At 46.8% G+C, this 11498-nt stretch overlaps 1 protein-coding gene across 1 annotated transcript in view; it reads left to right on the top strand.

The window, feature by feature from the left end:
• Positions 1 to 651: 651 nt before the first annotated feature.
• The window catches only part of CRTAP (cartilage associated protein), a 32034-nt gene continuing 21187 nt past the window's right edge, over positions 652 to 11498 (top strand). Inside the window, exons 1-2 of the mRNA XM_060162453.1 lie at positions 652 to 1366; positions 6629 to 6778. Coding sequence (XP_060018436.1) covers positions 896 to 1366; positions 6629 to 6778 — 621 coding nt within the window. The 5' untranslated portion in view covers positions 652 to 895. The remainder of the gene's footprint in view (positions 1367 to 6628; positions 6779 to 11498) is intronic.

Raw genomic sequence — 11498 nt, 5'->3', positions numbered from 1 at the left:
CTAGCCGCTCCGCGGCACGTGGGATCTTCCCGGACCGGGCACGAACCTGTGTCCCCTGCATCGGCAGGCGGACTCTCAACCACCGCGCCACCAGGGAAGCCCTTTCCGCATCTTTTGATGCACACATATAAGTTTCTCGAGCGTATTCTTTTATTTATTTTAAAAAAATTTTGGCCGCACCGCACTGCTCCCGGGATCTTAGTTCCCCCACCAGGGATTGAACCCACGCCCTCAGTAGTGAAAGCGCCGAGTCCTAACCACCGGACCGCCATGGAATTCCCTCTTCAGCGTATTCTGAGGAGTGGAATGGCAGTCATAAGGTGTGTGCATCTTCAACTTGATTAGTTTAACAGTCTACAAAGCGCCACTGACATCCTTATTAATTTTGTTTATGCATTGTCTTTCTCATTGAAATAGGCCGTGGACCCGCAGGATCAGTCTCACCAGGGTGCTGGTTAGAATCGCAGATCCTCAGACCCCCATCCCAACCAGACTTGCTGAATGAGAAACTCTGGGGTCACGGTCCAGGAATTTGCGTTTTCACAAGTCCTCTAAGAGATTCTAAAGTGTAAGCAGCGCTGATCTATGATCCATTAGGGCCGCGCCTGGCTTGCAGACCGCCCTCTTTATAAAGGAGCTAACCGTGGAGCCCAGGATCACGGGTTAGATCGTGCAGGAACTAGAGGGCAGCGCCCCTCCCCAGGACACCCACTCCGCGCGGGCAGCTTCGCCCGGACCCCCGGATTGGGTGGGGAGGGGCAGCCGGACGGGGCGGGCCGGAGGCTGGCGTCCCCGCCTCCCCAGCATTTGGCTCGCCGCGTCGCTCAGTCCTCCCGCTTCCTTTCCTTCTCGCACCCCTCCTTCCTTCCTTCCTTCCTTCCTTCCGTCGGGAGCGATGGAGCCGGGGCGCTGGGCGGCTGCGGCGCTGCTGGCGCTGCTGTGCGCTGGCTGCGCGCTGCGCTCCGGGCGCGCCCAGTACGAGCGCTACAGCTTCCGCAGCTTCCCTCGGGACGAGCTGATGCCGCTCGAGTCGGCCTACCGGCACGCGCTGGACCAATACAGCGGCGAGCACTGGGCGGAGAGCGTGGTCTATCTGGAGATCAGCCTACGGCTGCACCGCCTGCTACGCGACAGCGAGGCCTTCTGCCACCGCAACTGCAGCGCGGCGCCGCAGCCCGAGCCCGCCGCCGGCCTCGCGCGTCACCCGGAGCTGCGCCTCTTCGGGGGCCTGCTGCGCCGCGCGCACTGCCTCAAGCGCTGCAAGCAGGGCCTGCCGGCCTTCCGCCAGTCGCAGCCCAGCCGCGAAGTGCTGGCCGACTTCCAGCGCCGAGAGCCCTACAAGTTCCTGCAGTTCGCCTACTTCAAGGCAAGTCCGCCTCGCCCCGCCCCCCAAGCCTAGGCCCCGCCCCTTAGGCCCAGGCTCTGTCCCTCGGTCCTGGGCCGCGTCCCAACGCTCTTTCTTGACTTAGTTCTTTCCCACCCCGCGCTGCCAAAGGACGCCTTCAAATCCTGTTCCCCCTATTCTTCATCTTCAATAGAGATGAAAATACTTTTCTTGAAGGGTTGTTCTGAGGCGGAGAACATACATAGAACGCCTAGCACAGTGTTATTTGAAGACAGACTCCTTTTTTGGTATATACGATTAAAATCCCATTTCTCAAGTGAGTGGTGCCTTTCAGTAATAGGGCGGAAGAGGACCTGCGGAGCCGGCCGGTCCCTTTTAAAGAGGAAATTAAGGCCAGGAAAGGGCAGGGCTCCTTGGAAGGACACTTCCCTGCCTGGAGGAGAAGCAGCTGAGCGCTGTGATTCATCAGGGCTGGCGCTCTGGGCTGGCTGTCTTTCATCTAGAATGTAACACAGTTGTCTTCCTCCTTTTTGTGGCTGCTTACATTCTGCCTGTGATTACTGGCTAAAAATAGCCACAAATTGCAGTCTCTATCCTTTAAGTCCTTACTCTGGGGACCCACAAGTTTTAAGAGGGGCCGAATTCCCTGTTACTGGATAAACAGGTTTTAGCTTGGTGGGTCTTCACCGGGTTTTGCCAATAGAGCCCTCTCAAAGTCCAGTTTCTACTTTCTCTAACCGAAAACGAGTTTTTAAACTTTGCTTTCAGTCTTTGGGCTGCAAGATCTGTTTTTCATATTTCCCTGAAACGGAGCTGCGTGTCTGTTGCATTCATATGAGCCATAAAACAGCAGAAACCCTAAATAGGAGAAAAGCTGGGTTATTTCTATGCCTGATTACAGTTTTATGTAAGTATCAGATTTGTGAATGTTTGTCCTGGCAATAAAAAGGCAATTTTAAAATAGAACGGGGATAAGATTAATACATTTCCAGAATGTATGAAATGCAGAAATAATGGCTGACTCATACAAGCAGTATTTTTTACGCTAAAAAGGACTCGTTTTAATCCTCTCTCTTTTTTGTAGAACTTTTGGCAAATAGAGTCTGAGCCAAATTTGAGTCACATAATCGAGGGGAAAACGTTTTATTTTTAAACCTGGAGAATAGTGGAAGCTCTGATTTCTCTAATATACAGATGACTTTGAAACAAGTGCTGCAGGGAGGAGGGGACTGCAGTGCTACAATGTGACCGGAAGGCAGGGGTTTCCTCCATCCTGACATCCTCAAAGGTTAGGAAGTTCATAGCTTCTCTCAAAACCCTTTGTAGGTCTTGTAACAATCACTTACTTATAAGTCAGTATAGGGAATTCCCTGGCGGTCCAGTGGTTAAGGCTCCGCACTTCCACGGCAGGGGGCATGGGTTCGATCCCAGGTCAGGGAACTAGGATCCTGCAAGCTGTGGGGTGCAGCCAAAAAACAAAAGTCAGTATAATACCATCTGTCTTAGTATTTTGAGATCACTTACAGGGCAGGGAGAAGTTTAGAATTTTATAAATAAACCAGAACCTTCACTTAATTGCTTCAACTGAAAATCACTGAAAAAGTGATTTGGGGTGATGATATTGTATGGCTGATTTTTTTTTTTCCTTAATGGAGTTTATATTTTCAAACTCTGTTTCTGGGTAGAGAGGAAATAATTGGTGACAGGCACATTCATTCTACCTGGCACCTGACGGCTGGCGACAGGTACTGGAGATGGATGGTGCTTCCTGCCCAAGCAGGATCTGAAACCACGGTAGGTTTCATGTCCCCAGCCTGACTTAGGTTCATGTCATGAGCTGTGGGTTCTCTCTGTGGCCACCATCTCCATGAAATGCTCATCTTCCCCACAGGCCGAGGAACAGTTGGGCCCCAGCGCTTTATCAAATCCTTGATGACTGTTGAACTCTGAGCTGACAGAGCTGGCTGCCTCACAGGCATGCTTACCCCCTCTTTGCCTGGACCTGGACTCTGTCATCCCCTGGTTGAGGGGTGGCTGGTTTGGCAGGTGACTGGGAGCCTCTCATGCAGGTGGCTGTCTCTCAGGAACCCATGGCAGGGTAGGTTCCCCCACCCCCTCCTTCTCTAAAACCTGCCTGGGGGCTGTCAGAGGTTTAGCTGTCAAGGTGTGGCTCCATGCTCCAGCTGACAGAGCTGGAGTTAAAAATGAATAAAATCATCCTTCAGGAAGGGATTCCATTTTGTAAAACTCAGGTCCTGAGTGAGAGGCCTTAAAAATCCCACCCTGTGCCACTCTTTCTAAGTGCTCTTCTGAGAATCAGAGAATCTAATTTCCTTGGCACATGCTTTAAAAAGGGCTGCATTCATACTCTTCCCTTCCTTCTGGCTGCCAGACTGGCCTTTTTCCAGCCAGGAGTATAAAGCTGTCTGTAGAACTCTTTCAAAGGCAGTTCTGGGAATTCCCTGGTGGTCCAGTGGTTAGGACTCTGTGCTTCCCCATCCCCCTTCCGCCCCCCCCCCCCCCCAGCCCGGAGTTCCATCCCTGGTCCATGAGCTAAGATCCCACAAGCAGCCGGCAGCAGAGCCAAAAAAAAAAAAAAAAGGCAGTCGCACTCCAGGTCACTAGCTGGCATTCTCCAAATATCAGCACTGGCTTCTGGGAGTCTGTCGTTATCGCCACCCATCACTCCTCCAGGGCAGCCACTGCCATTGTCTCCAAATGACTGGGCTCCCATGCTGGGGCAATTTTGCACAGGTATGTGCTATCCTTTGATTCTTGGAAATCCAGAGTGTGCCAAGTATCCCTTTATTTTTCTCTCTCCAAACTGAATTCCCTAATTCTTGCCCCTGAGTGTCCCTCTGGATTGGCTGAAGGAGTCTCTGTGCATGAGATCCGGGGGCCTCCCCTCCCCCCCACCAGGTTGTGCTGTGATTCCAGGGCACCGAGGAGCCAGGACATCGCGGGGGATCCTCTGTTTGCTGCTTGCGTGTCCACACAGGGAGGTGTCCCTATCCTCGGCTGCCCACCTCTTGAGCCTCCCGCCCCCAGAGCATCCCATTCCTCTCTAAGGACTTCTGCTCTCCTGGGCTCCGCCTGCAGGTGCCAAACCTGAAGCTCACGGGCCACAGACCTTGCTACCCCTGCAGACCCCAAGGGGGACTTTCTTCTGGACTAGAGGGTTCCCCTTCCTCCCTCTTCTTCTTCCAGGCCAGTCAGCTTCTTCCTGCAGCTCCCTCTCCCGATTTCCTCCTCTTCCCATACTTGCCAAGTTCTCTCAAGAGTACAGGGGCTTTTGTCATGTTTCTGTGTCCTGACCAGACAGCTACCTCCCATGAGGCAGTGAAACTCAGAATCAGCTGACCACCACCTAATGGGGAGAAGAGAGAGAGGGGGAAATAGAGGGAAACATGAATTAATTTCATGAAAATATTATGCAGTGGTGATGTTACATCCAAATCACTGGTACTTACCAAGTCCTGCTTTGTTGCAGGAACTGTGCCAGGTACCAGGAGTGCAGACATGAATGACACTGCTGGGTCCTTCAAGGCTCAGAGGCTGGAGGGGGAGACAGACACATTAGCTGAGACCACAAAGAGGTGTGAAAAGCAGGGAAACAGAACACAGGATGACACAAAAGATGCTATCATCAAAAAATTCACAAACAATAAATGCTGGAGAGGGTGTGGAGAGAAGGGAGCCCTCCTATACTGTTAGTGGGAGTGTAAATTGGTACAGCCACTGTGGAGAACAGTATGGAGGTTCCTTAAAAAAACAAAAATAGAGCTACCATGTGACCCAACAAACCCACTCCTGGGCATATATCTGGAGAAAAACACGGTCTGAAAGGATGCATGCACCTCAGTGTTCATTGCAGCATTGTTTACAATAGCTGTGACATGGAAGCAACCTAAATGTCCATCGACAGATGAATGGATAAAGAAGATGTGGAACATATATACAATGGAATATTACTCAGCCATAAAAAAGAATGAAATAATGCCATTTGCAGCAACATGGAGTTGCTAGAGACTGTCATACTGAGTGAAGTAAGTCAGACAGAGAAATATCATATGATATCACTTATATGCAGAATCTAAGAAAAAAGATACAAATGAACTTATTTACAAAAATAATTATGTACATTTTAATTATAATGTATTACATATATTACATTATATGGTGTATAAAATATATTAGTACACATGTATCCATGAAATAGTAAAGTTACATGTCAACATGTCTATCTGCAAGTATTCACCTGTAGACCCATGTATATGATGTGTGTGTGTGTGTGTGTATCTATATATATAGATAGAGGAGAGAGAGAGGAAATGAATCCATTTGGTACAGGTTGGGTCAATTACTTGAAATAAACAGGTCATAAGGAGGCATGTCCCCCCACCAAAAAAAAAAGAGGCTCTTGATCAAGGTTATGGGAATAGGGAGGGCTCACCTGCATGTCCAGTATGTAAAGGCAGGGATTCTTTCCCTGTTTTGCTCATTGTTACAGACCCATTTCCTAGAACAGTGCCTGGCATGTAGGAAGCTTGAAACAAATATTTGCTGAGTGAATGGATGAGTAAGTGAGGAGGTGGTGGGAATCACTGAGAACAGTGAAGCGGAGATTCTGTGAGAGACTCTGGAAAGTATTGATACATCTGTCAAGGTTCTGGCAGAAAAGATGTGATATAGTCATACTGGGTAGTTGGAGGAACTTTTAATAAAGCAGGTATTTACAAGGGCTAGTGATAGTGAGGTGTGACACTCCCCCACCCAGGCCAGAAGGGGCAAGGGAGAGACCAATTGCTGAAGCCAGAAGGAGAGATACCAGAAGGAGAGGCCCCCTTTGAGAGGGGCTGTGACCTTCAGTCAAGGGAGCGACCTTGCAGGGAGGGAGCCAGGACACTAACAGCCCAGCCTTATTCTCTTCCCTCCCTTCAGTCTCCTGTTGGGTTCCTGTTGGAGCTCCTCATTGATGAACCCACTGGAAGCTAGGGGGCAAGGGAGTCCGCTGTGACAGCCTGTACACCAGCCTCCTGGGCAGGGCAGGGTAGGGTGGAGACTGCAGGGCGTAGATCGGGACAGGCACACAAAGGCCATCTACTCACCTGCAGCGAAGGAACACTCTTCCAGAGTGGCTGGACCAGGTCTTGCTGGGTCTTGGAAATCACTGAACCCTTCGCTTCCAACATTGTGTAGAAACACAAAGTTGCCGAAGGACTGAACAGACGTTCACGCTCATCACCCATTGAGTAGCTTTTCTCTTTCTTCTTTGTATTTTAGGCAAATAATCTTCCAAAAGCCATTGCGGCTGCTCACACCTTTCTGCTGAAGCATCCTGATGATGAAATGATGAAGAGAAACATGGCTTATTATAAGAGCCTGCCCGATGCCGAGGACTACATTAAAGACTTGGAAACCAAGTTGTATGAGGTATATTTGCATTTTTACACAGTGGTTATTTGCAGTGCGAGCTGTCAAAGAAGCGTATCTCAGTGAACATCTATTGACATCAAAGGACTGCTAGTGATTTTTGATGACATTTAGTGAATATTATGACAATAGAAATGATTGCCTTTTTAACACCTAGCTGATCCATTTAAGAATGCAATTTTACTTTCCATGATGATTTTAAAGCCACTTTTTTTTAAATGCTACATTTTAGAAATATGGTCACGTGATGGTAGAATAAGATGGTAGAATAAAGACGTGTCTTGGAAATCATCTGAAAATGACCAAGAATAGGAGAAACAGAAATATAATTCTCCATTTCTGATGAAGCTAGGAAACATATATATTAATACACACACACAACTTTATATCTTAAGTTGGAAAGGAAATAGAGGCGCTAGGAGGACTGACTTGACAGATTGGAGGCTACTTAAGTCTCTGCATCTGCAGAGTGGAATTCTGATGAGAATGAATGAGGATAATAAGAAGAGGAAGAATCTGAGCCCTTTGAGCACTTACTGTTGTCCGGCCCTGTGGAGCTCGGGCTCTGGGGGTGTGGGTACCAGTGGAGGGTGGGCAGGGTTGAAAACAGAGGGATGTGTTGAAAGTACCCATGGGAGTCGTTAGGTCCTAAGGTCTGACTCCAGGGTTTCCTATCGTGGGACCAGATCTCAAGCTCACTTTTTCACTGGTGGTGACCCTCAAACATAGTGGGCGAAGTCTCTTTCCTGGAGCCCTTCAGTTTTCCAGGGAAGGATTCTCCAGCCTCCTGCAGGGCTGGTGGGGTGTCCGTGCTTCTCTACTGGTGTCTGAGAGCCAGTCTCGGGAGAGGGATGGGGGTCTCACAGCTGAGTCTGAGACCTTACCTGATTCCTGGTTTTCAGCCCATGCCTGGACTGATAGCAGGCTCTGCTATGCCTGCTCCCTGGCCCCTCAGCCTTTATGGGTAGAGTCTCTAGAAGAGACCACCAGTCTCTGGCAAGGAGTGGCTTTGGGAGGTGTGGTCCCTTAGGTGAGCAGGTGGGCGCTGGTGGGGGAACCCAGGGTTCCAACAGCTCTGTTCAGACTTTCAGCCCTGCTTTCTTTCCCATGCCTTGTGCCAGCCTCTGTGGTCCCTGCAGGTGCCTACGAGTGTGTAGCTCACCTGCTCTGAGGTCCCTCCTCTCTGATAATTTGGTTTTTTGTCTTTCCAAAAGTTGTTGAAATCTCTTGTCTGCTGCTTGCTCCTTTCCAGTTCTCCCATAAAAGGACTGAAGTCTTTTTACTTTCTTCCCTGTCATTTTTGGGGTAGGGTTTGGGGAGCAGAATGCACTGTGCTTCACTGCAAGCAGCTGCACCCTTCTTGCCCTCTTTGGAGTCCTGCTGGGTGTGGCGGGCTGCCCCCTCCCCACCATCCCCACCGTGCCCAGGGGCTTCCTCTCTCTGCAGGGCTTTCCTGCTGCTTCCACGCTGCCATTTCTGCAGAGCCAGCGGCCTGGTGTTGCTGCTCTCGTACCCAATCTCCAGACAAAGGCCCTTCAGCTCTCTGCCTGTCTTGTTTCCAGGAAATGCTGCCTGCCCAGGAGGTATAAGGAGACCCACCTTCTTAACCTGAGGCCTTTAGTTGGGTGAAAATTTCAGGTCCCAGGGGTGACCCTCAAGTACCCCCATTCCAGAGCAACTGAAAACAAAACTACAAATGGAGAGCCCCATGCATATTTCAAGCCCTGTCTTGGCCCCTCCAATTTGGCAGGTTTCCGCATGCGTCCAAGATCTCCACTTATTTCTTGTGAAACCAGGCTGCTTCCTCAGCCCTAATTATTTCTTTTATCTGCTCCAGGCAACAGTTAGCAGAAATTCCTTGACGTTTCCACTATCTGGCACGCGGCTGCCCTCCCCAGGAACTTGTACTGATGTGTGGCACTCCTAGTTCGTACTTCACTGTTAGGGGGAGGGGTATCTGACACTTGCTTAAGCTTTATCTTTTCCTTGAATCGATTTAAAACTTATTTACTAACTTTAAGTGTGTAATTCGATGAGTTTTGTCAAAGGTACCACCACAATCATGATGTAGAATATTTTCTTCTCCCCTAAAAAGTTCCCTCATACCCCTGTGCAGTCCAGGCTTTGCCCTACCCCCTGACTCCTGGCAGCCACTGCTCTGGTTTCTGTCACTAGAGTTTTCTTTTTTTCCTTTATTTAAACTTGATTTTATTATCAAGTGCCTGTTACTTTTTTTTTTAAATTAAGATAAGACACACAATACTAAACAGTGATTTGAAAATAATCTGAACGAAAGAGAGAACATGGTATATCTCTCCATCAGTTTCTGTCATCTTTGCTTTCTTTCATCAGTGTCTTATAGTTTTCTGCGTACAGGTGTTTTACCTCTTTAGGTAGGTTTATTCCTAGGTATTTTATTCTTTTTGTTGCAGTGGTGAATGGGATTGTTTCCTTAGTTTCTCTTTCTGATTTTTCATCATTAGTGTATAGGTATGCAAGAGACTTCTGTGCATTAATTTTGTATCCTGCTACTTTACCAGATTCATTGATTAGCTCTAGTAGTTTTCTGGTGGCATCTTTAGGATCCTCTATGTATAGTATCATGTCATCTGCAAAGAGTGACAGTTTTATTTCTTCTTTTCCACTTTGTATTCCTTTTATTTCTTTTTCTTCTCTGATTGCCATGGCTAGGACTTCCAAAACTATGTTGAATAATAGTGGCGAGAGTGGACATCCTTGTCTCGTTCCTAATCTTAGAGGAAATGCATTCAGTTTTTCACCATTGAGAATGATGTTTGCTGTGGGTTTGTCGCATATGGCCTTTATTATGTTGAGGTAGGTTCCCTCTGTGCCCACTTTCTGGAGAGTTTCTATCATAAATTGGTGTTGAATTCTGTCAAAAGCTTTTTCTGCATCGATTGAGATGGTCATATGGTTTTTATTCTTCAGTTTGTTAATATGGTGTATCACATTGATTGATTTGCGTATATTGAAGAATCCTTGCATCCCTGGGATAAATCCCACTTGATCATGGTAAATCCTTTTTTTTTTTTTTTTTTGTTGTGGTACGCGGGCCTCTCACTGTTGTGGCCTCTCCCGTTGCGGAGCACAGGCTCCGGACACGCAGGCTCAGCGGCCATGGCTCACGGGCCCAGCCGCTCCGCGGCATGTGGGATCTTCCCGGACCAGGGCACGAACCCGTGTCCCCTGCATCGGCAGGCGGACTCTCAACCACTGTGCCACCAGGGAAGCCTGGTATGATCCTTTTAATGTGTTGTTGGATTCTGTCTGCTAGTGTTTTGTTGAGGATTTTTGCATCTGTATTCATCAGTGATATTGGTCTGTAATTTTCTTTTTTTGAAGTATCTTTGTCTGGTTTTTGTATCAGGGTGATGGTGGCCTCGTGGAATGAGTTTGGGAGTGTTCCTTCCTCTGCAATATTTTGGAAGAGTTTGAGAAGGATGGGGTGTTAGCTCTTCTCTAAATGTTTGATAGAATTCACCTGTGAAGCCACCTGGTCCTGGACTTTTGTTTGTTTGAAGAGTTTTAATCACAATTTCAATTTCATTACTTGTGATTGGTCTGTTCATATTTTCTATTTCTTCCTGGTTCAGTCTTGGAAGGTTATATCTTTTTAAGAATTTGTCCATTTCTTCCAGCTTGTCCATTTTATTGGCATAGAGTTGCTTGTAGTAGTCTCTTATGATGCTTTGTATTTCTGCGGTGTCCATTGTAACTTCTCCTGTTTCATTTCTAATTTTATTGATTTGAGTCCTCTCCCTCTTTTTCTTGACGAGTCTGGCTAAAGGTTTATCAATCTCATTTATCTTCTCAAAGAATCACCTTTTAGTTTTATTGATCTTTGCTATTGTTTTCTTTGTTTCTTTTTCATTTATTTCTGCTCTGATCTTTATGATTTCCTTCCTTCAGCTAACTTTGGGTTTTGTTTGTTCTTCTTTCTCTAGTTCCTTTAGGTATAAGGTTAGATTGTTTATTTGAGATTTTTCATGTTTCTTAAGGTAGAATTGTATTGCTAGAAACATTCCATAGGTTTTAGATCGTGTTTTCGTTGTCATTTGTCTCTAGGTATTTTTTGATTTCCTCTTTGATTTCTTCAGTGATCTCTTGGTTATTTAGTAACATACTGTTTAGCCTCCATGTGTTTGTGGTTTTTACATTTTTTCCCCTGTAAATTTTTCTAATCTCATAGCATTGTGGTTGGAAAAGATCCTTGATATGATTTCAATTTTCTTAAATTTACTGAAGCTTGATGTGTGACCCACGATGTGATCTATCCTGGAGAATGTCCCATGTGCACTTGAGAAGAAAGTGTAATCTGCTGTTTTTGGATGGAATGTCCTATAAGTATCAATTAAATCTATTTGGTCTATTGTGTCATTTAAAGCTTGTGTTTCCTTATTAATTTTCTCTCTGGATGATCTGTCCACTGGTGTAAGTGAGGTGTTAAAGTCCCCAACAATTATTGTGTTACTGTTGATTTCCTCTTTTATAGCTGTTAGCATTTGCCTTATGTATTGAGGTGCTCCTATGTTGGGTGCATATATATTTATAATTGTTATATCTTCTTCTTGGATTGATCCCTTGATCATTATGTAGTGTCCTTCCTTGTCTCTTGTAACATTCTTTATTTTAAAGTCTATTTTATCTGATACGAGTATTGCTACTCCAGCTTTCTTTTGACTTCCAGTTGCATGGAATA

The sequence above is a fragment of the Lagenorhynchus albirostris genome, chromosome 10 (genome assembly GCF_949774975.1).
Source record: "Lagenorhynchus albirostris chromosome 10, mLagAlb1.1, whole genome shotgun sequence".
NCBI lineage: Eukaryota > Metazoa > Chordata > Mammalia > Artiodactyla > Delphinidae > Lagenorhynchus > Lagenorhynchus albirostris.
The sequence above is the reverse complement of the archived record's forward strand: the minus strand, read 5'-3'. Positions and strand labels throughout refer to the sequence as shown.